Below are 25,214 nucleotides of genomic sequence, written 5' to 3'. Positions count from 1 at the left end.
ACTCGCAATACCGTATCGTCTTAGTCCTAGGCGTCACTTAAATAGCACAAGGTGCAAATCACTTGTGTGGTGAAACGCGTTTGGAAAATGAAGGAAATGAGAGCCTTAGATCTGATGCCAAACGGTGCAATCATTTTGCACGCCCGGGCTGGCTACAGGATCCTCAGATTGACACGAACATTTCGATATGGGTACAGATACTGGTGCAGATCGACCGGTACCAGAAAAATGATACACCCGCATTAACTCTGACCAGGGAGCCAGTTTGGCAAATGTGAGGTTGGGAACCGCTGACACGTGGCGTACTTTAGGAGACGGCAGAGAAAAGGGAAGAACAGTGTAGTTTAGACTTGGCAATTTACCCAGTAACACGGAGAGGGATGTTCCTTGCAAGACACCGGCGCCTTCTATATTCCGGAGCTGGGAGGTAGATTGGCCTCCTCCGACGACCAAGGAACGCTAAGTCACGCAAGGAGAAGGCACCCAAGTCCCCGGATAGCTTGGCCGGGCTGCACACATCTCTCCACCGCTAAAGATCCCGCCAGAAGGAGGCGGTCAAGCACGAAACGGAACAAGAATGATTGGAACACACCCAATGTGCAACCCCGCGTAGATCAATTTTATTCAAGATAAGATCTACACCCTAACGACTGCTGTGTGAAGAGTTTCCACGACAGCGTCAAACCGAATCCCCCAAGTGCCGTCCACTCCACCTCAACCCAAGATCAAGCCCGACATCTTCCAGAGTCACCTTGGAAGAGCGTAACCGCCCACACCGACGGGTACACAAGGTGAGCAAGACTTCAGGCCGTTCACGGCAAGCGTGGTACCCCCTCCGTTAGTCGGTAATCTGGGCGCCTCTGTGTGTGAGTGCGTGCCGCGTCATAGTCTTCGCGAAACCACTACGCTACAATGGTGCGTGTGCCTGGATCTTCTGATGACCCTGGTTTTCACCGCGAGTCCCAAGAAGATGTCAAGAGCAAAGTTGAACCGGGGATCGGCGCGTTGACGAAAGGTGAATCGACGTCCTCGAATCTGAAGAGTAAAGGATTTACCGATCGTCAAAGTGCTGGGAGGAACTCTGACGGGATGAGGATGAAGGTTCAGCGATGGACCTGGAAAAGAAGCCTCACCCTCCTCCCTTAGGCCCCTCCGTGGGCCCCGCGGAACACGATGTGTATCGTGATCCGCTGAATGAAGACTCATCGGTGAAAACCGAAGACCTTCGCCCACAACCACTCTCCCCGCCCCGCATGTCCCCTCGAAGAAGAAGAAGAAGACTGCCACGAAGGTAAAGGCCACCAAGAAGATGAATCTGAAGGCACCGAACGCGGAGGAGACCTGCGAAATCAAGGCGTGGACCGAAGATCAGCTGCAGAAGATCTTCTACCAGAAAGAGTTCAACGTATTCCTGGCAAAAGATCCCACGATGAAAGTACTGAAGCCACAGCTGATCGGAGATCTGCAGGGTCCCGTAGCGGCCCCAGTCCCAGCCACGAACCAGATGGATGCGATTCGCCGATTGATGCGATTGCTGAAGAACGCGAACATCGCGACCAGCGCATTCGACGCAAGCGAGCTGTTTGATCTGAGTGGGGTCACGATCCAGTCGGCGTCCGCGTTGCTGTTCAAGCTGCTGTCTCCACTGGTTGGTGCTTCCCCACAACCGACTATTCCAGATCTCGGTATGCCGCGAGCCACCGAGGGCTCTCACACAGAACCGTCGCTGTTCGTGTCCGCGAACGAATCAGAACGAGGATCTGTGGTGTCGGACCTCGGATCGGATGCTTCGGTCGGTATCGGACGGATGACGCTTGGACCGTCTGGAACTGCCACGATCGAGGATCGGAAAGTGAAAGCGCAGCAACTGCCTCTTCGTCTCGAAGATCTCCGCGGCCGTGAACGGATGCAGTCATTTTTTACTCTGCGATGGAGTGGTTCTTGAAGGAGTAGCAAGCTGCTGCATTGACTTCTCCGTTGACCAACCAGCTTGGGATCTCTGGTGTTCATGAAGTCGAGATGGAATCGGTCGGACCGCTGCACGATTCGCCGAATGAGTATGACCCTGAAGACTTGAGCATCGTTGCACCCTGACGTGCTATCGTGGTATCCGCTGAAGCAACATCTGGATCAGCACCCAGTGCATCGGCGATCCTTCGAGTCCGAATGTCTACGATCGCAGAGCTGAAAGCGTTCTCCTGGAAAGATATCGACGAAGATCGCTCTCGAGTCTGGCTCAGTAAAGTCGAGTCTGCGTTCATCCGTGATCAGGCTCCAGACAGCAAGAAGTGCATCGTCTTCTGTGGGCTACATACTGGGCCGGCTCGCAATTGGTACCAGCAACTTGGTCGCTCGACGCGCAGCAACTGGAAGGAGCTGCTCAAGGACTTCAGTGTCGAGTACTGTGGCCTTGGTGTGTCCCTCGCGAGACAGTACTACCACGCGAGGAAGCGATCCGACGAGTCGCCGCTTGAGTATCTGCACAGACTGACACTGCTGGGCCTAGTATTCCCACCTGCGTCAATGTTATCGTAGGTGCGGAATTCTTTAGCCGTCACTTTAGCATCCTGAGGCGTCGTTTGTCCTTGCCGCTTCCGCACTTAAAGCTGAAATTTGTGACGCTGAAGGAGTAACGTAACCCATGTAGGTGAAGCCGCAAAATTGCCCTCCAATCCATTTTCAGCAGCGATCTCCGCAGCTTGCAGCTGCAACATAACCCTCGATGCTGGGGATCCATCCTTATGCAGCCTGTGCAACCAAAGAACGAAATCTTCCTCTACAGCTTGGGGCAACACCGTGGCTTCGCCAAGGTTGCGCAGGTTATGATGGTGGCCGCGTCCAGCATTACAAACAGCGCGAATTGTAGGAGCTTGTTTACCCACGTATTAATTTGTTTCTTCCGAGCACGGAGCTCCTTGCCCTCCGGTTACCATATAATTTCTTTATAGTCTAGTCTAGGTTATGACCGGACTCTCTGTAGCTTTGGACCTCCTTCTTGTGGGAATACGCCACTTATAATCGCAGATATGACTTGAGCTTCTTGCCTTGCCCGTTGATCCGAGGGTGCCCCATGCTCCTGCTTCTTGTGCACACTCCGAAGAAACGCGGTACAGACACCGCGCCCACTTCCGACACATGGGTACACGGATAATCTTCCAGAGCGAAATGAAATGTTGCAGGAAATTTGATTTAAGGAATGTATACCTGCAAGGTTGAGAGTCGAAGAATTACATCGCCTACCTTTACGTCGTCTTCGTAGCTGCACCCATCAGTGTCAACTGGGGTATCCTTGGGGCCCAAGTAGCAAATGCCAGTGTGGCGGAAGCAGTTCTTGATCGTCTTCTTCCCCGTTATTTCACGCCAGACCTCTTCGCTCCACCGCATAGCTTGGAGCTGATCGATTGCGTACGGATCGTGCTTGATGGCGTCGGGGTCGCGCAGCTTGTTGTAGACCCAGTGGAGTTGCTTTTTCTTGTACGCAGCCTTGAACAACGCTATTATACCCGCGTCCATGGGCTGGAGAAAGGCAGTTGTGTTGGGCGGGAGATGCTTCAGGGTCACATTAGTCAGGGCGAGATCGCCCGCATCATGGGAGGAGGCGTTGTCTAGAAGCAGTAGGATGTGGCGGTTTGCTGCACGCATATGTACAGGATAGGCAGAGCATCCGTGCCGTCAGCGTTTGCTGTCATTGCCAGCGTGATACGTGTCTTCTTTTTCTTCACTCCGCGCATTTTCTTGGTGCAAATGGAGCGCGTAGGACCCATAGCGTAGCCCAGACCTGTTTCATCCATGTTAAAAATATCATGAGGTGCATACAAGTCGGTTACCTGTTGAATATCCTGTAATCCTTTTCGAACGACCTCCGGGTCTACTGATGCAGCTTCACCATGTAGTACGCGATGGCGCAACTTGTGGCGCCGCATGAACGCTGTGAGCCAGCCGTCGGAGAAGTTCAGGTCCCACGCGTCACAAAGGTGGGCTTGCAACTCCCGAGCTTTCATGGTTACCAGCTCCCGAGACAGACAGATATTCCGAGCAGGCTTGGCGTGCAGCTTGAACTTCTTCCTCACCCAGGCTGCCAGCTCAGACTGCGTCATGGCCGGGTATGCCTCAGCCATCCGTATAATGGCTCTCTTGTGGCCAATTTTGAGCCACCGGCCCATTGCTGCTTCGCTTGCGAGGCTTGTTCCAAAGTGAGTGCCAGCAGCAGCAAGCACTAGGTGAAGAGGCCCTCGGGGCCTATCATTTTCTCGCGCAAAATGGTCTCTATAATTTAATTTTTGTTTCTGTATAAATACAGCACGGGTTATTGCCGTACCCCCGTGTCGGAAGTGACCGCGCAGACTGTATGGTCCGTAGGTTTAGCAGTCATTGGGCTTAAAATAGATAAGGTTGGGGTAGTGTGTAACTCAGCCATCTGCTTTACATTCGCGGCTTCTGATTGGCCACTTTGACGCTGACCCTTAGGACTAAGAGCATACGGTAAAGGAATGTGATGCAAATCCTGCCAAATGTCTCGGTTTCACTATATAAATTGATGGATAGGCAACGGGTATAGCCGATACATCGGGAATGGTGTTAAGGGAACACAAGTGCCACGTACGTGTCGTCACTAAAACAATCGTACTTATAGTGAGTTTTGCTGACGTAAACTCGATAAATTTCGCACTGAAGTGCATATTTTGCAGTTGTGATTGTCACATATCGTAATATATCGAAGGGTTGGGGCACGGATACCAGTTCTGATTAGCAGTTAGCAAAGTGGGTGGAAACTTAGTTGAACTTTTGTTAAGGGGGGCAAAATGCCCCCCTTGATGGCCGATTTTCTTGCAGCTTTTGAAACAGCCACCAAAGGGAGCAAAGTGCACACTTTGTTCACGAAAGGGATAATAGCGAGGCGATGCACCTATTGATACCCACGAGCAGCACGGGCTGCAATCCCGCCGACCCGACGCAAATTCTCTTGATCAAGTTCTCATGGTCCATGACATGAGTCGTGGAGATACATGTATACTCACGCTACGCTGCCTTGTCGGGTCATTCAAGGAGGAGGTCGTTGTCAAGAAGACAGGGTTCCTTCAGAGGGGAAGCTTCGTCATTGAAGGTCGTGTCAGCTTTATTGATAGTGAGATGGCCCACAGGTTGTACGCTCGGTACAGTCACGTGACACCCTCACGGAGAGAGAGACGCTTCCAAGCAGCATCTGGAGTAGTTTACTCCAAGAGAGGCAGAGATCTGCACGCCTTGAACAAATCAAACCAACCAAACTGCAAACTATTGGTTCGAAGTTATATTTCATGACCTTTGAACCAATTCTAGCCGTTACTTTGGTTTGAACGTTACCAGACCAACGCTCGTGAACCATTCCTGAGGACCCAACCCCATTCTCGTGGTTTGCTTTGGTTTGCAGTGTCTCACTCGGTTCAAACCACTTCGAACCAAACCACGAAACTGTTTCGAACCTGGTTCATTGGTAATTTTGGTTTGGTTTGTTTACCGAACCAAACCACGTGGTTTATTCGTCGAGATCTGAGCCGATAGGCACAAGTCCAGGTGATTTGCCGGCGTGGTCAGGTCGAGAAAGGGGTGGGGTCACCTCCCCACCTTCGCGCCAGTGTGTGATCAGCTCAGTCCCAACCAACGTCTGGAGCGATAATATGGCGGACTTGCAGTCAAACGACCAGGTCTTGATAGACGACATCGTCGGGCTGCTCGACTTCGACGCCCCGCTCACGCCCAAGGTGCCGACCATCGGGTCGCTAGGAGATGCAAGCAACAAATCTTCGCCCTTCGTGCCACAAGTCGTGGACACCGTAAGCCCATCGAGCGCCAGCAGTGACGACAACGCCCAGGCCAACAAACGCAGCACCAAAAGGGAGAAGGAGAAGGTCCGACAACGGCGACATCGCCAGCGACTCAAAGATAGTCGCGACGAGCTTCAGTGCCAAGTAAACGAGCTCTCCCGACACTTGGAGGCCTTGGTGCAAGAGGCAGAGAGGAAGAGGCAGAAGATGGAGGCAACCAGCAACCAACGCACCAGCTCTGGCTGGATGGAGGCGGATTTCCAGCGAACTCAACGACTCAAGTCGGAAGCGCGACAGCTGCAGCTAGTCTCCGCTATGACGTATCAAGCGGAGTATATCAAAAGTCTCCGCCGAATGTACAGCAAGGCTAATGCGAGCAGAGCCGACAGGTTTCCTCTGGAGCCTTGTATTCCGACATTCCACTCGATGACAAGCGTACTGTACACCACGTATCTCCAGCAACTAGAAGGCTGCTACGCTCGAGTGGACATGGTAATGGACGCTTGTGGCGTGGTTTCGCTGCCTGAAACAACTCTGTCCACCATCCACAGACGCAATTCCGACGGTGATGTGGCTTATTTCCAACACGTGAACAAGGCCATGCTGCCGTGCTCATTTCAGCAGACATGCGACGTATTGTGGAGAGCTGTGCAGGAACAAGAAGAACCAGCTTTCGGAGGCATCGAAGTTGCTCCAGACAGCGACGTATTCATCAAGTCTCGAGTACTCCGGGCTGCGGGCATTGGTACGTTGGCACAGCGCTATGTTTCACGTCGCTATTTCGAGGAAACGCGTATGGTTCTAGTCTGGAAGATGTCCTCGGAGGGTGATGCCGGATTCCGCGGGCTGCACGCGGAAGAAACGGGTTGGCTCTGCGTCGAGCCTTCGCCTGGTGGTGTGGTCCTTTCGGCCTGCGTCCAGCAAGTGCCCATGCGGTTTTGCGATCCCAAGTGTCTGCAGCCCGCGATTGCGCCGTTTTACAACTTGTTGAACGAATCGTTAGAGGCGGATAAAATGGGAATGACGACGAGCATGGGGAGAATGCTACTTGACGACGTTCGGACAGTAATCGAATGCTAGCTACTTCATGTAGTTTCGATGTAGAATAAACAATAGAATTGAGCCTCCACTGCTAGGCTCCTCAGTTCCTCGCGTGCTCTTCTGTTGAAGGCAGTACATGTATATTCGGCACGTCGTTGCTCCTCTAGCCCGGCGGGGTTCGAGAATACTAGTATCTCCAGTCTCATCGTTAAAGATACTGGAGTCGATACGTGATACGTTCGGTGCGTTTGGTGTCTTGGTTGTGGGGAGGGGGATGATAAGTTCTTCAAAAGCCTCGCCACTTGGCAACAATATTTTCGTGTCTTTGGTATCAAACTCAAACTCCATTTTCTCAATTTTTTGTTGCACTTGCAATTTCTGCAGTGAGAACTGTGCTCATTAAGGTAGGTCAACGTCAATCAGAAAGAGATAGTAAAGTTTATCCTGAGCAAACAATGACCACGTGAAATGTGTAGAATGGAGCACTGAGACAGGAATGCCGCAAATAGTCAGTATTCTATTCCAAACCCAATACTTCAATGAGATTGCCAAAAAAGGGTTCAACAATCTTACCTTTTGTTTTTCAGGTTGTGTTCAGGTGTTCTGTTACCGCTGATTTTGACGTACTACCGTTTTGTGGTTCCACCGAAGATCAACACGCGGGATCCGATATCATTGGGGTGCTTCAGCGCCACTCAATCGCTCCACTTCCCCTGCTCGCACGCTTATCTGCTTTTCTTGGCGTTTCCTATCTCATGGCAGACTACTTCTGGTTCTCAGCACTTCGGAACTTAGCGGTGACTGCTGGTTCTGTCATCTTCAACAGCCGCCACTCTTTGTGTACTACTTTTCCGTCTGTCTAGTTCATGGAAAAGTGTCTGAGAACAAGATGTTCGGAGTTTTGACGGCGTTCGTTGGTTTATAGTATTCCAAGGTGGCAGTGAAGGTGAAGGTTTTGGAAACCTGAGTATGGTCGCTTGGCTGATGGTGGTGGCATCCGCGATTTTGAATGCAGGCTACAATGTGACTGTAGCTTTAACTGCCAGCGCGGATATTAACGACACCTCCACGCTCATGATCATGATAGGGCTTAGCGGGATTTTTACAATCCCTGCATGGCTGGTCGGCACGGTGTTCTCCGCACATGGCCCATTCCCTTCATTGTATGAGACTGGATATCCGCCAACAGCGGAAGGAAACGCCATGCTGGCGATTGGCATCCTAATGCCCTCCACGAACTTCGTATTCCTGACGTTTGCTGTCTGCTGGACTTCGTCGTTGGAGACCAGCGTGGGCTTCATGCTGACGATCCCATTATCCACTATGATGCACTACACGGCATTCAGGTGACAGTGCCTAATGGGCTCAGTACTGGTGATGACGGTCTTTTCCATCCTGGGGTTGAGCTCTTCGAATGTTGCTACTCCTCGAATCAGTACTCAACGCAGCAGCCGTAAGTGCTTGAAGGAGATAACAATGCGGATCAATACAATAATGACATCGCTGTTTTATCCTTGAATTCCGATTTGAAGTATTGGGTTTGGAATAGAACACTGACTATTTGCGGTATTCCTGTCTCAATGCTCCATTCTACACATTTCACGTGGTCATTGTTTGCTCAGGATAAACTTTACTATCTCTTTCTGATTGACGTTGACCTACCTTAATGAGCACAGTTCTCACTGCAGAAATTGCAAGTGCAACAAAAAATTGAGAAAATGGAGTTTGAGTTTGATACCAAAGACACGAAAATATTGTTGCCAAGTGGCGAGGCTTTTGAAGAACTTATCATCCCCCTCCCCACAACCAAGACACCGAACGCACCGAACGTATCACGTATCGACTCCAGTATCTTTAACGATGAGACTGGAGATACTAGTATTCTCGAACCCCGCCGGGCTAGAGGAGCAACGACGTGCCGAATATACATGTACTGCCTTCAACAGAAGAGCACGCGAGGAACTGAGGAGCCTAGCAGTGGAGGCTCAATTCTATTGTTTATTCTACATCGAAACTACATGAAGTAGCTAGCATTCGATACCAGCCAGAACGTCGTCAAGTAGCATTCTACAAATGCTCGCCGCCATTTTCACTTTATCCGCCTCTAATGACTTCTTCAACAAGTTGTAAAACGGCGTAATCGCGGGCTGCGGACACTTGGGATCGCAAAACCGCATGGGCACTTGCTGGACGCAGGCCGAAAGGACCACACCACCAGGCGAAGGCTCGACGCAGAGCCAACCCGTTTCTTCCGCGTGCAGCCCGCGGAATCCGGCATCACCCTCCGAGGACATCTTCCAGACTAGAACCATACGCGTTTCCTCGAAATAGCGACGTGAAACATAGCGCTGTGCCAACGTACCAATGCCCGCAGCCTGGAGTACTCGAGACTTGATGAATACGTCGCTGTCTGGAGCAACTTCGATGCCTCCGAAAGCTGGTTCTTCTTCTTCTTGCACAGCTCTCCACAGTACGTCGCACGTCTGCTGAAATGAGTACGGCAGCATGGACTTGTTCACCCGCTCGAAATACGCCACGACACCGTCCGAATTGCGTCTGTGGATGGTGGCTAGAGTTGTTTCAGGCAGCGAAACCACGCCACAAGCGTCCATTACCATGTCCACTCGAGCGTAGCAGCCTTCTAGTTGCTGGAGATACGTGGTGTACAGTACGCTTGTCATCGAGTGGAATGTCGGAATACAAGGCTCCAGAGGAAACCTGTCGGCTCTGCTCGCATTAGCCTTGCTGTACATTCGGCGGAGACTTTTGATATACTCCGCTTGATACGTCATAGCGGAGACTAGCTGCAGCTGTCGCGCTTCCGACTTGAGTCGTTGAGTTCGCTGGAAATCCGCCTCCATCCAGCCAGAGCTGGTGCGTTGGTTGCTGGTTGCCTCCATCTTCTGCCTCTTCCTCTCTGCCTCTTGCACCAAGGCCTCCAAGTGTCGGGAGAGCTCGTTTACTTGGCACTGAAGCTCGTCGCGACTATCTTTGAGTCGCTGGCGATGTCGCCGTTGTCGGACCTTCTCCTTCTCCCTTTTGGTGCTGCGTTTGTTGGCCTGGGCGTTGTCGTCACTGCTGGCGCTCGATGGGCTTACGGTGTCCACGACTTGTGGCACGAAGGGCGAAGATTTGTTGCTTGCATCTCCTAGCGACCCGATGGTCGGCACCTTGGGCGTGAGCGGGGCGTCGAAGTCGAGCAGCCCGACGATGTCGTCTATCAAGACCTGGTCGTTTGACTGCAAGTCCGCCATGTTATCGCTCCAGACGTTGGTTGGGACTGAGCTGATCACACACTGGCGCGAAGGTGGGGAGGTGACCGCATCTTTCTCGACCGGCAAATCACCTGGACTTGAGCCTGTCGGCTGTCCCATGGTCAGATCTCTGCCTCTCTTGGAGTAAACTGCTCCAGATGCTGCTTGGAAGCGTCTCTCTCACCGTGAGGTTGTCGCGTGACTGTACCGAGCGTACAACCTGTGGGCCATCTCACTATCAATAAAGCTGACAAGACCTTCAATGACTAAGCTTCCCCTCTGAAGGAACCCTGTCTTCTTGACAACGACCTCCTCCTTGAATGACCCGACAAGGCAGCGTAGCGTGAGTATACACGTATCTCCACGACTCATGTCATGGACCATGAGAACCTGGTAAAGAAAATTTGCGTCGGGTCGGCGGGATTGCAGCCCGTGCTGCTCGTGGGTATCAATAGGTGCGTCGCCTCGCTATTTGGTCTTTCGGGAATGTTCTCTTTGCAAAGCAAGGAGGCCACAACAGCGCTTTCTTGTCGTTTCACAGTAACTCTACAGATCACGTCGCGTCGTCCCGGCAAACTGACTGACTTGAGGGGTGCCGACTCACAATATTGGAGGTGTTGTACAAGTGTACTTACACTCAAATTCACGTTTTAAGAACAATATTGTAGCAAAACCGACCAGTTCGGGATGCAGATTATTTTAGACCGATAATGCGATCATTTGGACCTATAGCTTCATTCAACGTTAAGCGCAAGCGTCAAAGCCCAGGGCGCATGAATTTCTCACGATCCAATTCCCGCCATAGTCAGCTACATGTCACTATTCTGAATGGATTAGTGACTCCATTTCGAAATCCAGCCAGGAGCAGAGGGAGAGGATGGAGGACCGCTCGGACCTCGTCGACGAAGCTTTCCTGGCGGAAGTGGCTGGCTTTCTGGGCGACTGCGATGCGTCCAGCGCGCCAAGTGAAGTAAAGAACGACAATGCGGCGACCTCCAGCAACGACGACCTTGTCCTTGCCAGTCACCAGCTAGTAGAGGAGACCGAGGAGCTCCTGTCAGGCTTCAGCGCACCTCCCGAACAAGAACCACCCTGCAAAAGCCAAAGTGCCGAGCCAAAAACTCTGAAGATAAAAAAGGCTCCAGTTTCCGCTGAAAAAAGGCGTGAAATTCGGAACGCCCAAGCTGCCAAAAGGAGGCAACGTTATCGTCAAAAGGTAAAAGATGAGAAGGAGACGCTGACTCAACAGAAGCTTGAGTTAACAAGACAGTTAACTCAGCTGCTAGCAGATCAAACAGAGGCACAGTTGAAACAAGTGCGTACTCCGACGCTGGGGGTGTGGAGAGCCATCGCCATAAGACAGTTGGAGAGACGCGTGGACGCCGAGCAAAGGCAGAAGCTGCTGAGAGCAGAGGTGGTAGGGCGGGCGAGGATGATCGAGCAGATGGACATGCTGCTACAACAAAGACTGCCAAGTGACCGGCAAGTTGTTGTTTGTGAGTCGATGAACACCAGCGAGGAACTCAACGGGGAGGCATTGTTCAAGACTTTTTTGCGAGACATGGACGGACTTTATGCCCAAACCAACGATATCATGCGGGGCTTAGTGTTCAAGTCGACACGTTTCGAGTTGGAACCCAAACGGAGAGGAGACGCAGTGTTCTTTGATATTGCCGACAGAATAGAGTTCCCGTACGCCTTTGAAGAAGCCGGAGAGGTTGCAACAGAGGTCTTGCTGTCCGACCCCAACACAAGTTTGGAGGCCGGGAGGGCAAAACAGTCGAAGGATACACACACCACGAGGTATCGCATAAAGTATCGACTGCGGCAAGGCAGAAGCGTGGACTTTGTCATTTCCGGCGCAGGGAAAAAGTACAAAGAAAAAGATCGGCTAGTGTATCTCTGGCGAGGGATTACTGAAGGACAGGGCGAGTTTGACGGCATCCAGTCCGATGAGACTTCGTGGATCGTTGTTCGGCCTTCATCTGGTGCAACACTTTTAGAATGCTATTCGCGCTTTGTACCGGTTACCATGGGCATGAAGACAGCAGGTGATGACATCGATCGATTTGTGAGAGCTTTGGCGGAGACAGCCGAGCACGAAGGAAAGGAGTTGGTAAAGATGATGGAAACCCTAGTACTGAATGCTCCTTAATAGGTCTTCGGGTAACGTTGGATTTTCAACAACAGATACAAATTCCGGTAAGGTTGGGCCGCAGATAAACCTACACAGTTAACCACATTAATCAACATTTGCATCACTACTTTTGCTCACTACCATCGGTTTGCATGCTGCATACTTTAAAAAGTATGCAGCATGCAAACAGACGGATTAAAATCCATTGTATTGATGTATTTGTGGCCGGTCGTGATAATGTTTGATGAATTTGTGGCCGGTAATGATAAATTACCCATTTGCATTCACTTACATGCATAGGTTAGTAAGCGGTGTGAATCATGTCCACGCGACGACATATGCTTACAGCAGGCAAAACTGTCTAATTATTCGCGTCTCTAGTACTCTGAAATTATCTCCTAGAGCGAGTTACGGGAAGACAAGAAGAAGGATGGAGTGATTAACTGGGAAGTAAGTAGACTTATCGTAGTGCTGGCTAAGTGAAAACTAAATCAAACCTAAGGCTGATCTATCCACACACGCCTAATTGCGAGTTGAACGCCGTCATCAACTGGTTCAGAGAACCCCAGCCAACGCAAAACTGTCCTGATCTCGTCACTATCAAGATTGAACTCGGTTGATCGGCGATAGAGGTGCTGGTAGTGTTGCCGAAATGAGCAGCTCAAACGGGGAATGTTTGGGCTGATCGCACGCGTCCCGTGGAAATAGATATCGTTCCAGAGACGCCACAACGCGTGGAACACAATGGCTGTGTGGATCATAAAATGAGAAGAATCTCACTAAGATTGCGCTAGTCGTCATGGACATCGCGGTCGGACGGGAAGATCAGAAGCTTCCACCCCAGGGAGCATCGAAGAGCGGGAGACCACGGTTCCCAGACCTTCTGCAACAACCCCTGGACGGGGTCACACTCAAAGTAGCAATGCGTAGCAGTTTCGATAGCCAGACAACCAGGGCGCACACAGTGTTGCACCAGCGGGTGATACTGCAGAATAGCCGTCCGCTCAATGTCAGGTTACCGAAGTAGAGCCTCAAGACGACATCGTGCACAACCGGGTTACGAGAAGACAATGCACTTGTGAGAAAAAAACCTAGTCATGCTGAAGACTTAATTCCACAAACTAGCTTTCATGGTTTAAATATATTTGTCGGTTTATCGCCAATCTATGAACCACAATGCAGGTTATGACGATGATATAACTTTGCTTCGCTATGCAGCAATTGTCAACGACCGTCAGCATTAGATTTTTCATTATCCCCACTTTCTTCTTGGACTCCACCACGCTAAAAATTGCTGAAGTCATTGAGCTCGTACTCTCGGTAAATTTGAGGGCTTTTATTGCTATTTACTTCGAAGAATAATACGATATTGAAGATGGAAGCCAAACAATAGCTCACTACGCATAATTACATTAAACGATAGAAGGACCAGTACGCAATAACGTTTTTATAATTGCTACCGTAGTACATAAACTACCACCTTCACCTTGAATTGCTTTCCAATCTTACTTCAGCAATTGCATCGCGCAGCTGGAGTCTCTCCATCATGTGCTCTACTTGCAAGTTGTCTTCTTTTCCGGACGTGACCAGCACCTCCGTGAACCGATCAAAGTCGGAGTCACTTGAAACATTCGTACGGAAATGCACTGGAACAAGTCGCACGCACGTTTGAACGATCGTAGAAAACCTGTCAGTACCGTAGATTGTCGAAGCAATCGCGCCAACCGCTCCCTCGCGCGGCTGAATAGTGCACCAGCCCGTCTCGTCGGAGTGTATTCCATCAAAGTCTCCCTCTCCCTCCCACAACTCTCGCCAAATGATCACCGTGCGTCCTTCTTCAACATATCGTCGGGATACAAAATGCGTCGAAAGTGAGACCAGCCCTCCCGTTTGGAGCTTGCACTTGACTCGAAACCGCACGGCGATCGTGTTTTCAACGTCCAGCATGCCGGTATACTCTTCTCTATCGAGCTGTCGGTACGGCTGTCGCGTGACCGCCCACAGCGCCAAACACGTTCGCTTGTACTCAAACGGTACTCGAAGCACGCCAACATTCTCGAAACACTCAGTGTCGCCATCTCTTTTCTTCAGAGGCTTGGTATTCAAAAACGGCCCAGTCGTGGGCTCTGCCTCACACGACTGGAACACCTCGTCCGTCTGGGCGTAGATCGCGTCCAGCTCTCCCAAATACGCTTCAAACAGCTTTTCATCAGTAGCTGCTCCTTCTCTCCTTTCGGTCTTGGTCGTGCAAGTCTCCACTTCGCGCAGCCTCTTCCGCAGCGTGTCCTCCACGTCCTGAATCAGCTCGCGTCGTCTCTTCACAGCAGCCTTCAGTCTTTCCTGCTGAAGTTCAGCTGCTCGTCTGCCTTCGACCTGCCGCATGGCAATTGCGCGCCACGCCGAGCGGGCCATACCGGCGCTGTCATCCCGCCGGTGCTGCTGCATCTCCTCCAGCCTGGCGGCCAGCTCCACTTCTTCGCTGCGCAGCGTCCGCCATTCCTCCTTCAGGCGCTTGCGGTATGCGTCTCGACGCTTGCCCGTCTGGATGTTGCGCAGGACGCGCTTCCGCTCGGTCTCGTCTTCCGGAAGTGGACGCTTGGGTGCTTTCTTATTTTCTTGTTCTTGTTCTGGACGTACAGTACGGGCGGTGACGTTATCTGCGTGCGTTTCATTGTGGACGCGTGTCGTTAATTGAGTGCGGTGATGGACGTTTGACGATGGGTCCTCTTCGTCGTCCAGGAATCCGGAGATGTCCGACAGGAAAGCCGCCACGGCAGCGGCTTCTGGCGCCAAGTCCTCCCTCATGGCCTGTTTGAGTTCCTAGTGAGCGTACCCCGTAGGGGAAAGGTTACGTTGGGTTACGTTCTTGGGTGAAGCTTGGAATTGGAGACCTACTTTGAACAGGTTGATGGTCTTATGCTGGCAGTTGGTAAATACGAAGCGCGTATCCGTACAGTCTGCGAGATTGCTTCGAGCAATTTGCTCGATGCTGTCGATATACAGCATGCAGCTATCCAACTTGGTCCATGCACTTGTGGTGGATCAGCATGATCAACGAAATTGACCCAGCTTCTGCTTTACTACCCCACCTTTGTCCTCAGTTTCTGTCCATTGTGCTTGGATCCCGGGCAACCCCGACGCAAGCAAATACCAACATACTACAGTGTACTAGGTGCATGTATTATACTTGTCATTATATGTTTCGATTTCGGACTCTTTTTATTGCCACTGGTTACCGCAAAGCAGCGTGCCGTCACTGCCCACGAATACGTAGAGCGGTGAAATCGTGACGCGGCCAAGATTGGCTGTTTGCGTAGTGAGCGTGCGCAGCAGTTTGGAAACCACCGCATAGATAACTGCTCGCTCAGAACACAGGGTCGGGAGAGAGCAACCAAGCCCGAAGTACCCACTCGGTTTTTCGCCTTTAAGCAATCAAGCAGCAACGCGACACCGGCATCTCGACCGTTCAAATACATATAAAATGACAGTATTCTGAGTTAGTTGTACGCGTCTAAGCAACATTCATTTGTAGCGACAGGATCCGCTTATCTTCTCAAAACTTCAGTATTATTTCGATAAAATTGGAGCATAGTTAACCAATATCATTGCATGACAGATATCAAGGGTTAGGTTGTATGTTTCCAAAACCCCGACCCACCCGACAGTTTTGAAAAACCCACCGTTCCCTGCAAAAATACAGTATGGGGATTTTCGCATCGTGTCGTCAGTGTCCACGAAGACGTAGAGTGGGTATCAGTCACTCACTCGCGATAATTCTCCCCTGCACCAAAATGGCGAACGCCGCTGATCACGTGACCGACTTTTTGGCGGACATGTCTAGCTTCCTAGACGACAAGAGCCTCTTCCGCACGCCAGACACTCAGCCACATCTGGCGACGACAGCAAATGCCGCCGCAGAACAACTACCGGCGAGTCATCTGCAGCTGATAAAGGAGACCGACGCCCTGCTTTCCGCCCTCGACACGCCGGCGGAAAGTCCGAAGGATCCCTCCCCAACGACCAGCAGCGGAGGGGAGAGCGACGACCACAGTGTCCAGGAAGTATTCCAGATCGGCAAGCACTTGGCAAGCGCAAAACGCGAGCTCCAGAACGCCAAGGCGGCAGTGCGGCGCGAACGCTATCGTCAGAAGGTTCGGCAGGAGAAAGAGTTGCTGGTGCAGCAAGAGCAGCTACTTGCGGTCCAGTTGAACCGGCTGAAGGAGGAACGACGTGAAAGCCAAGCAAGAGACGCTTCCAGGGGAGGCACTTTGAGTGCGTGGAAGGCCGTCGCTGCGCGGCAGCTCGAGAAACGACAAGTAGCCGAGCAGCAGCAGCATTGGCTGCGACGTACCGTCGCCGATCGCCTCCTGCTCATCCACAAGATGAATCTCGTCGTACAACAATGTCTCGCTGCCGACATGGAGGCGACGAGACGACTCGCGCACAGCAACGATTTGGCCTCTTGCAAGGATCCCACCGCACCACTGTTCAAGATATTGCTCAGCGACATCAGTTCACTCTACTTGCAAACCAGCGAGGTGTTCGACGGATTACACATGAAGTCGTCGATTCCGGTGGCCTACGATATGACGCGGAAGTGGAATGGCGGCGTCGAGTACTTCGACAGCGCAGACAAAATGGTAGTTCCTTTCGACTTTGATCGCACAAGTCGTGCGTGGTCGTTGGTGCTGATGACCGGCCCCGAGCAGACTTTTCAAGACGCAACCGTTTCCGACACGATAACATTTCGGTTGAACGACATCCCGGAGAGCGGCAATTGGGTGATGCACTGCGCTGCGAGGAGATTTCGAGGCGAAGGTCGCGTCGTGTTCGTGTGGCGCGCTGTCACGGAAGGCCAAGGCAAGTTCGAAGGACTGCATACAGACGAATCGGGATGGCTCGTTGTCCGACCTTTGCCAGAAGAGCTTCAGTGCGCACATGAGGCGAAGGCTGCACGTTCGTCAACTTTGCTGGAGAGCTACTGCCGCTTGATACCTGTCGGATTCAACAGTGACACCACGAAGCAGCTGAAGGACCAGTTTGTGGCAACGATAGCTAGATCCGGCCACGAGAGCTCCATCGAAATGGAGAAAGTGGCGCAGAAAATGCTGCTTGGGGCAGCCTAGGCGCAGGAAGCGGTTCTGGATACATCGTACCAGGACATCATGGTATTTAACCCGTATTTTGGGCAGGGAATGATAAAAATCCAGTCCAGCAACGCACATATGATTTACCTATTTTAGCCTTTCATTTTTCATTATCTCGGGAACGTAATGCCGGACCATGACCAAGTGGACGCCTTGTTCGCCGAAGTGGTTGGCTTCCTGATCGACAGCGAAGCGTCCAATGCAAGTACACCACAGCAAGACCAGTCGCCCAAGGCCGACCCCGACAGTCTCTTGGTGTCCAGCCACCAGCTCTTAGCTGAGACCGAGACGCTGCTCTCGTCATTAGAGAGGGACGAAAACTCCTTATTAGGGGTCAAGCCGGCCTCGAGAGGAGAACCTATTTCCGCCGAACGGCGGCGCGAGATACGGAATGCCCAGGCATCTGTGAGACGCACGCGATACCGGCAGAAAATTAAGAACGAGCGGGACTCGCTGCGTCATGAAGAAGCTCAACTTTCGCTGGAACTAACCAAGTTGCACCAAGCTCGAGCTACAGCAAAAAAACAACAGGTGGACAAAATGACACTCAATATGTGGAGAGCTATCGCCACAAGGCAAAAGGAGAGGAGGGTCGAGGCTGAAGCTCAGCAGAGGCAGCTAAGGGCAGCCGTGATCGGCAGAGCTAGACTTATTCACCAGATGAACGCCTTATTATCGCAAAGGCCCAGTGCAGAAGACGAGAAGAGCAAGTTGTGGCAGAATCAATGCGATGACGACGGCCAAAAGAACGAATCGGGTTTGCTCCAGACTTTCATCGGGGAACTGGACGATATGTACGCTCGAACGGACCAGATCACGGCGGAGATGGAGTTCAAAATGTCGTCACCGCTGGTGTACAAGCCAGCGAAGACTTTCAAGCATGGCGTCGAGGTGTTCGACAGTGCAGATGCGACGGTAATTCCGTTTGGCTTTGAGGAAACATGTCGAGCTACATCGTTGCTCATGATGACGGATCCCTCGGCGGTCCGATACGGTGACGTTTGTGAGGTGCAAAAAAACACTGTTACTGCGAAGTACCAAGTCCAGTGCCAGCTTTCCCCAGGCGAGAGATCCAGGCTGATGATACATGTCGCTGTGCGGAGATATCAAGAGCCAGGTCGGTTGGTGTTTGTGTGGCGCGCGCTCAACGAAGGGCTGGAAGCTCTGTACGGGTACCACTCGGACGAAAGGGGTTGGCTCGTGTTGCGCCCACACAACGGGGATTATCCGTCGACGATTATGGAAAGCTACGTGCGCTTTGTGCCCGTGAGCGTAGGTTGCAACAAGGAGGACACCGACCGATTTGCCGAGGTGGTTGTTAAAACAGGCGAGGAAGAGGTGAACGAGATGATGAAGATGCTCGAGAAAATACTGCTGACTGAGGCCAATTGAAGGAAAACTGCAACGTGCAACGAGTAAACTTTATGAGTAGAGCAGTAGAAACGTTCCAGTAGAAATTTATGCTTCGTGTTCAAGAAGGCGTTAGTTAAGTGTTGTGTGACCGTGAATCGTCCAGCAGCAGAGAGTCCATCATGCGCGCAACCTCGTCCGCATCCTCCTCGACCGACGTTACGACCAACTTGGTGAACTGAAATCCATCCATTGCATCGAATGTGTTATCCGGCGAGACCCTAATGGGCACGAAGCGGACAAAAGTCTGCATGACGGTCCGCATCAGCGACGTGTTTTCTACCTCGGCGTCATTTGGGCGCACCACACACCATCCCGTTTCGTCAGAATGCATCCCAAAGAACTCTTCTTCTCCTTGAGACAGCGCCCGCCAGACCACCACCATTCGGTCAGCTTCGACGTAGCGGCGAATCACGAAATGAACAAGCATGTCCACAGGTCCACCAGATTCCCGCATTGGCCGAAGTCGCAGCTTGACTGCAACTGTATTATCGGCATCAGCGACGTGGCCATAATGATACCTTTCCTTCTGTCGGTAAACGCGGACCATCGACTGCCACATCGTCCTGCACATCTCTTCAAAGCTGAAGGGGACAAACAGCACGTCCAAGTTGTCGATATACTCCATGTCTCCATCCCATTTCCGCTCAGGCCCCAATCTGTACGACATGTGCGGCATTTCTTCAATTCCACAGGCTCGGAATACTTCATCCGTTCGAGCATAAACCACGTCCAAATCATGTATAAACTCTTCAAACAGCGCCGTGTCGTCGGGGTTTAGCTCATTGCTCTGCTGAATCGCCAGATTATCTTGCCCCGCCTTCTTCGATCCGAACGACCTTTTCCGCACCATTTCTCCGATCTCCTCGATCACCTTTGCTCGGTTTTTCACGGCGTGCTTCAGCCTTTTCTGCTGCTCTTCAGCCACGAGCCGACCCTCCATCTGCCGTGTAGCAATAGCCTTCCACACTGGTACAGCCGAGCTTTTGTCCCAAAGTGACTTGGCTCTCTTCCTTGCATGTTGCAAGTGGCTCAACTGCTCCGACAACCTCTTCTCGTCTTCTTCCAGCGTCTTCCTCTCACTTTTAATCTTGTTGACATATTTCAATCTTCTCTTTGCCGCCTTAGCCTTCTGGTGTTGCACAGCCCCAGCCTCAGAACTGGCAACGGGTTCTTCGATCGAAGCGAGCAGGGCCTCGGTCTCCGCTAGAAGCTGGTCGCCGTGCTGGAGTATCAGATCTGGCGTAATTTCTTCATGTTGCTGCTCAATCGGCGGCTCGAGGGCCTCATAGCCGTCCAGGAGCCCCGCCAAGAAGTTCTCGTCGTCGTTCATCGCCGCGGTGCAGTGTGAAGGACAAATCCCTGGCTTTAGGCTCGTCCAGTCTTTTTGAACCTACAGTTGTCACCTCTGTACCGCATCACCAATCCCACTTGTTATCGGAGACTGTGGCGAAGTCCTCGATGGTCACGCTGGACGAGCACGCGGATGACGAGTCCTTCTTGGCGGACTTGACGGGGTTCCTCAATACTCTGCAGCCCCCGGTCGAGTTGCAAGCTCAGGAGAGGTCTGCCACCGAAGAGACGGACTTGTTGTTGGACAGCGACAAGCTTTTAGCGGAGACCGAGGCCCTGCTCGCCAACGCCAATGCAATAACGGAAGAGCCACGAGATCGAGAGCGCCAAGTCACCACCAGTGGTTTTTACGACGAGGAGCGCTTAGCATTGGAAAAGCAGCGGCTAGAGCACAAGAACAAACTGGCAGCCAAGAGGCGACTCAAGTACCGCAACAAGTTGAAAAGCGAGAGGGAGACGCTGCTGGAGCAGGAGAAGGCGCTGTCGGAGGAGTTGGACCAGTTGCAGCACGCCAGGAAGAAGGCCAAGTCCCGGCAGGAAGACAGAATCTCGCACCCGCTGTGGAAGGGCGTCGCTGCAAGGCAAATGGAAGGGCGATCAGTGGCGGAGCATCAGCAGCAAACGCTCAAAGGCGCCGTCGCTACTCGCCAGAAGGTGATTCTGGAAGTCGGCGAGATGGTTCGACAACAGCTTTGCGGGCTGCGCTCCCCGCCGGTTCGTGTGGACGTTAACTTGACAGAGGACGCAAGAGGTGGACAGCTTGAGGCGGACGACATTGTCTTGTTTGAGGACTACTTGCAGGACATCGACGAAGTCTACGCACAAACTGACGAGGCTTTTCGAGACTGCGGGCTTCAGAAAGACCCTCAGGTGCCGTACAAGGTTGGACCGGTGTGGAAACATGACGGGAAAGCGGAATATCTCGAAACTCTGGACGTGGAGTTGGTGCCGCATGGCTTCGAGCAAACCTGTACAGCGATGTGGCAGGCGATGACCCAGGTCCATGAACGACCAGGCCGGCAACAATATCGCGGCGTCACTGATCCCGACAACACGATAGCTGTGAAGTTGCGCCTTCCATGCCTTAAAGACTCTGGTGAGCCTGTGGACATGCTGATTCACCTAGTGAACCGAAGATACATCGAAGTGGAGAGGATGGTCATCGTGTGGCGAGCTATGACGGAAGGCCAGGACGAGTTTTCAGGCATGCACTCCGACGAGTATGGGTGGTGTATCGTTCGCCAGAATACAGCGGAAACCGGCGGAGATACAACAATGCCGACTGTCATCGAGACTTTTGCGAGGTTCATTCCTATGAAGCTCCCCACTCAGCGCTACGATAAGGTGCATGCTGATCAATTCGCTAAGTTTGTCGTGTCATCGGGAGAAGACGATGGGGCTGAAATCTCTCGCATGATGGAAACACTTCTACTAGATGACTCGGTTAGCTAGGACATGGTCGCAACATAGACATTTGATCCAGTTTATTTTTTTTCTCTTTTTCATGCTGTGTTGCAAACTATTCAAAACGCCATGAAAAGCTCTGTACGTTAGAGTGACAACGAAGATAAATCGCCGTTCTCGTCGATGTCCAATCCGTCCGTTGCGAGCGCGTCGTCTAGCAAGAGTCGTTCCATCATGCGTTCGATTTCTTGGTTATCTTCAACGCCAGTTTTGACTAGGAGTTCCATGAATTGACCAAGTTTCCCCTCCATGTCGGGGATTCCATCCTGAAAGTGCATCGGCACCAAGCGAATGCAAGCTTGCACAAGTGTCGTCGCAGCAAAAGTGGCGTCGTTAGTTGGTGCATGGACAACGGCCCATCCTGTTTCGTCCGAGTTCAATCCTGGAAACTCCCCGTCCGCCTCGCAAAGCGCTCGCCACACCACCACCATCCGTGACTTCTCGACATAGCGTCGCACCACATGATACCAGCGCAGATTGCACACTTCCCCGTTCTCTCTTCGATGAGGGGAACAAAACTGCAGTGCCAACGAGTTTTCCGGGTCGGGTAACCCATCATACACCTTCCGTCCTTCCTGTCGATGTGGCACCGACGTCAGCTCCCACACTGCGTCACACGTCCGTTGAAAGCTAAAGGGCACTCTGCCCACCCCAATCGTCTCGAAGTACTCAGTATCCCCGTCCATTTTCCTCGTTGGTTCCCCGCTCAAAATGCCTCCAGGAGTCGGCGTCACCCCAACGTCTTGGAAAACCTCGTCGATCCTCTCATAAAGAGCGTCCAGATTTTCAAAATAGGTATTGTAGAGCGTGGCATCCTTCGTCCCGAGCCTCGCTTTCTTCTCGAAAAGCTCGGGAACTCCCTCGATGCAATTCAATGTTTCGACTTCGCGCATCCGTTTCCTCAACAGTGTCTCCAAATCTTGGATCATCACCGCGCGGCTATTTATTGCAGCTCGGAGTCTCTTCTGAAGAGCTTCAGATTCCTTTCTGCTCTCGTACTGCCTGGTAGCGATGGCTTTCCAGGCCCCGAGAGCCAAAGTGTCCCCAGGTGCACTTTGTGTTGCCTCTTGACGTTTGAATTGCTGCAGTTTGGCCAATTGTCGACTCAATTCGGCGTCTTGTACCTGCAATATGGCCCGTTCCTCCTTCTGACGCTTGCGGTAGGCATCTCGACGCTGTCCGGCTTTCTCCTTGGCGAGCTCTTGTTTGGACTTTAATTTGGTGTCGCTGATCAAAATTTGTGCGTTTGGGCTATTGGTCCGGACTGGTGAGGCGGTGTGAAGCGACCGCAGCAGCGCGTCCGTGTCGGCCAGAAGCTGCTGACTGTCCAGGTCTTCGAGCTTGATGCCGTGGTCCGGGGCTGCACTAGAGTCTTGCGCCGACAAGAAGCCGCTCACGTCGCGCAGGAGCTGGTCGTCCATCATGACTGAGCGAAAGAGAGAGTGATCAGTTGTGTGGCATAGCACTGTACCACTGGCACGTGTACGCGCGTACACAATGTGTACACGTCATGAAATCCAGTTGTGTGTTTATTATATATATAATAGGTAGTCACGTTTTTGTGTCGCTGGATAGTTTGTGTCGCAGATAAGGTTACAAAATACGCATTCCGACACGGGGGGTCTGCCTACTGTACTACGTTTGCAAAAAAAAAAGAGCGAAGTATTTCCAAGCTCACAAGAATAAAACGATATTTAAACCAACTCCTTTCGCAACCGTTACATGTATTACCCCCCCCCCCCATTCATCAATTAGAACTCGGTCGGAGTCTCCGATGACACAAAACTATTCAGGTCGGAGCCAGACATGATAACAAATTGGGGAAATAGAGAGGTTTCGAAATTGCGCTTTCACTACCACTACCCTCACAGCCCGAGCTTGGTGATAATGAAAGCCATGTCGAGTTTTTTTTAGTCTTCGGAGGTTCACCATCCTCACATTTTGCCTACCGGAGAATACCCAACGATAGCCTACTGTTCACTACGGTACGGTGGAGATGAGTGGCGTTGACACAGAGTACTACGTACACGTCAGTGTTCGCGCGCTCGTCACATCTGCCCCAAGATTGTTGTTTTGGTTGCTTGTGTAGAAGAGGGCAAATGCCGAAGTGAGATTTATCGTTAAGCCTAAGTCTACGTTACTGTCCTCCTCTTCCTGTTGTTCCCCTTGTGCTCCTTGATGCCTCTCATCATGTTGTTTACCCTACCGAGGACTCAGTGCCAGTCTTCGATCTATCCAACCACATCACGGCTAGGCACGCGCCGTGCCCACTGTCAACTCGTTCACCGCGGAGTCATCTCCGGATGAGTCTTCGCTGGGTCCGTCCTGTCTACACTGGCGGTACGCAATACCATCAGTCTTGTCTACACTCGCGGCGCACAATACCAACACTCCCACTCGCCGCTAGTGTTGAGCAGCCTTGGCGATGACTCGACACGCCTCGAGCAGGTACTGCAGGCGCTTGGTTCCCACAGCCTTCGTTAACATGTCGGCGAGCTGATCCTTCGTCGGCACGTAGTCGACCGCGATGACTCCCCGCGCCACATTCTCACGGATGAAGTGATGTTTGATGTCGACATGTTTGGTCCGAGCGTTGTAGCCTGCGTTACTTGCCAACGCGATGTCACCTAGGTTATCCTTCCACACTCGCGTAGCTCCCACTTGCTCGTGGCCCAGGTCCTTCAGCATGGATCGGGCCCACGGCACCACCTGGGTGCACAGTCCGAGTGCCATGTACTCGGCCTCCGCCGAGCTTAGCGCCACTGTGCGCTGGTACTTCGACTTGAAGACCACCGGCGCCCCGCTGATCATCACCATCGTTCCGGAAACCGAGCGGCGGTCGTCCAGATTGCTGCCCCAGTCCGCGTCCGTGTACGCCTCGACCACGATCTTCTCCTCGTTGCCGTTGTAGACGATGCCGACGTCTCGGGTGCTCTTCAGGTACCGGAGCACTCGGACCGCAGCCTTCCAATGCTGTTGCCCAGGATTCTCCAAGAATCTCGACAACTGTGTGACGATGTATGCCACATCCGGGCGAGTGCACGTTGTGATGTACAACAGACATCCAATGAGTGCTCGGTATGGCTTTACCTGCATTGTCTCACGTTCGGCGTGAGTCGTCGGTGACTGAGTCTTCGTCAGCTTCAGGCCCGACTCGCACGGGTTCACCACCACCTTGGCGTCCTGCTGGTTGAACCTCTTCACCACGTCGTCAATGTAACGCGTCTGCTTTATCATGAGCGTCTTGGCCATATCGTCGTGGTTGATCTCCATACCAAGGATGAACTTGGCCTCGCCCAACTCCTTCATCTTGAACGAGTTCTTGAGCGCCACCTTGACCTCCTGGATCTCGACAGTCGTCTTGGCCGCAATGATCATGTCGTCCACGTACAGGCAGATGTACACGTACTTGTCATCCTTGCCCTTGACGTAGACGCACTGGTCGGCACCGCAACTCCAAAATCCGATGTTCACGAAGACTCGGTGGATAGAGTTGTGCCAAGCATACGCTGCTTGCTTCAGACCATAGATCGCCTTCTCGAGTCTGCACATCATGTTCCTCGCGTTCGCGACGCCGTAGGGTACCTCCATGTACACGCGCGCC

General features: G+C 52.2%; 11 protein-coding genes across 11 annotated transcripts; 5 read left to right on the top strand and 6 right to left on the bottom strand.

The window, feature by feature from the left end:
* Positions 1–1,309: 1,309 nt before the first annotated feature.
* IUM83_17609 (reverse transcriptase) lies at positions 1,310–1,945 on the top strand (the record flags this gene model as incomplete). The annotated part of the gene is made up of 1 exon (XM_067942571.1): positions 1,310–1,945. One exon carries the CDS (start codon positions 1,310–1,312, stop codon positions 1,943–1,945), a length of 636 nt encoding a protein of 211 aa, XP_067787347.1.
* Positions 1,946–3,189: 1,244 nt separating this feature from the next.
* IUM83_17608 (CENPB protein Homeodomainlike) lies at positions 3,190–3,513 on the bottom strand (the record flags this gene model as incomplete). Its single annotated transcript, XM_067942570.1, has 1 exon — positions 3,190–3,513. The coding sequence occupies one exon, from the start codon at positions 3,511–3,513 to the stop codon at positions 3,190–3,192; it is 324 nt and encodes a 107-aa protein (XP_067787346.1).
* Positions 3,514–3,605: 92 nt separating this feature from the next.
* On the bottom strand, positions 3,606–4,163 carry IUM83_17607 (Eukaryotic peptide chain release factor GTP-binding subunit; the record flags this gene model as incomplete). The annotated part of the gene is made up of 1 exon (XM_067942569.1): positions 3,606–4,163. The coding sequence occupies one exon, from the start codon at positions 4,161–4,163 to the stop codon at positions 3,606–3,608; it is 558 nt and encodes a 185-aa protein (XP_067787314.1).
* Positions 4,164–5,657: 1,494 nt separating this feature from the next.
* IUM83_17606 (NPP1 protein) lies at positions 5,658–6,884 on the top strand (the record flags this gene model as incomplete). The annotated part of the gene is made up of 1 exon (XM_067942568.1): positions 5,658–6,884. One exon carries the CDS (start codon positions 5,658–5,660, stop codon positions 6,882–6,884), a length of 1,227 nt encoding a protein of 408 aa, XP_067787395.1.
* A 1,988-nt stretch (positions 6,885–8,872) lies between these two features.
* Positions 8,873–10,219, bottom strand: IUM83_17605 (NPP1 protein; the record flags this gene model as incomplete). Its single annotated transcript, XM_067942567.1, has 1 exon — positions 8,873–10,219. The coding sequence occupies one exon, from the start codon at positions 10,217–10,219 to the stop codon at positions 8,873–8,875; it is 1,347 nt and encodes a 448-aa protein (XP_067787331.1).
* Positions 10,220–13,718: 3,499 nt separating this feature from the next.
* On the bottom strand, positions 13,719–15,041 carry IUM83_17604 (uncharacterized protein; the record flags this gene model as incomplete). Its single annotated transcript, XM_067942566.1, has 1 exon — positions 13,719–15,041. The coding sequence occupies one exon, from the start codon at positions 15,039–15,041 to the stop codon at positions 13,719–13,721; it is 1,323 nt and encodes a 440-aa protein (XP_067787394.1).
* A 986-nt stretch (positions 15,042–16,027) lies between these two features.
* IUM83_17603 (uncharacterized protein) lies at positions 16,028–17,362 on the top strand (the record flags this gene model as incomplete). The annotated part of the gene is made up of 1 exon (XM_067942565.1): positions 16,028–17,362. One exon carries the CDS (start codon positions 16,028–16,030, stop codon positions 17,360–17,362), a length of 1,335 nt encoding a protein of 444 aa, XP_067787330.1.
* A 147-nt stretch (positions 17,363–17,509) lies between these two features.
* On the top strand, positions 17,510–18,775 carry IUM83_17602 (uncharacterized protein; the record flags this gene model as incomplete). Its single annotated transcript, XM_067942564.1, has 1 exon — positions 17,510–18,775. The coding sequence occupies one exon, from the start codon at positions 17,510–17,512 to the stop codon at positions 18,773–18,775; it is 1,266 nt and encodes a 421-aa protein (XP_067787349.1).
* A 94-nt stretch (positions 18,776–18,869) lies between these two features.
* On the bottom strand, positions 18,870–20,126 carry IUM83_17601 (uncharacterized protein; the record flags this gene model as incomplete). Its single annotated transcript, XM_067942563.1, has 1 exon — positions 18,870–20,126. The coding sequence occupies one exon, from the start codon at positions 20,124–20,126 to the stop codon at positions 18,870–18,872; it is 1,257 nt and encodes a 418-aa protein (XP_067787311.1).
* A 128-nt stretch (positions 20,127–20,254) lies between these two features.
* On the top strand, positions 20,255–21,598 carry IUM83_17600 (uncharacterized protein; the record flags this gene model as incomplete). The annotated part of the gene is made up of 1 exon (XM_067942562.1): positions 20,255–21,598. One exon carries the CDS (start codon positions 20,255–20,257, stop codon positions 21,596–21,598), a length of 1,344 nt encoding a protein of 447 aa, XP_067787348.1.
* Positions 21,599–21,696: 98 nt separating this feature from the next.
* On the bottom strand, positions 21,697–23,034 carry IUM83_17599 (Rio kinase; the record flags this gene model as incomplete). Its single annotated transcript, XM_067942561.1, has 1 exon — positions 21,697–23,034. The coding sequence occupies one exon, from the start codon at positions 23,032–23,034 to the stop codon at positions 21,697–21,699; it is 1,338 nt and encodes a 445-aa protein (XP_067787362.1).
* Positions 23,035–25,214: the final 2,180 nt, after the last annotated feature.

The sequence above is a fragment of the Phytophthora cinnamomi genome, assembly GCF_018691715.1.
Source record: "Phytophthora cinnamomi strain GKB4 chromosome Unknown Contig61, whole genome shotgun sequence".
NCBI lineage: Eukaryota > Oomycota > Peronosporomycetes > Peronosporales > Peronosporaceae > Phytophthora > Phytophthora cinnamomi.
Note: the sequence above shows the minus strand (reverse complement) of the source record. Positions and strands in the feature narration are given on the sequence as shown.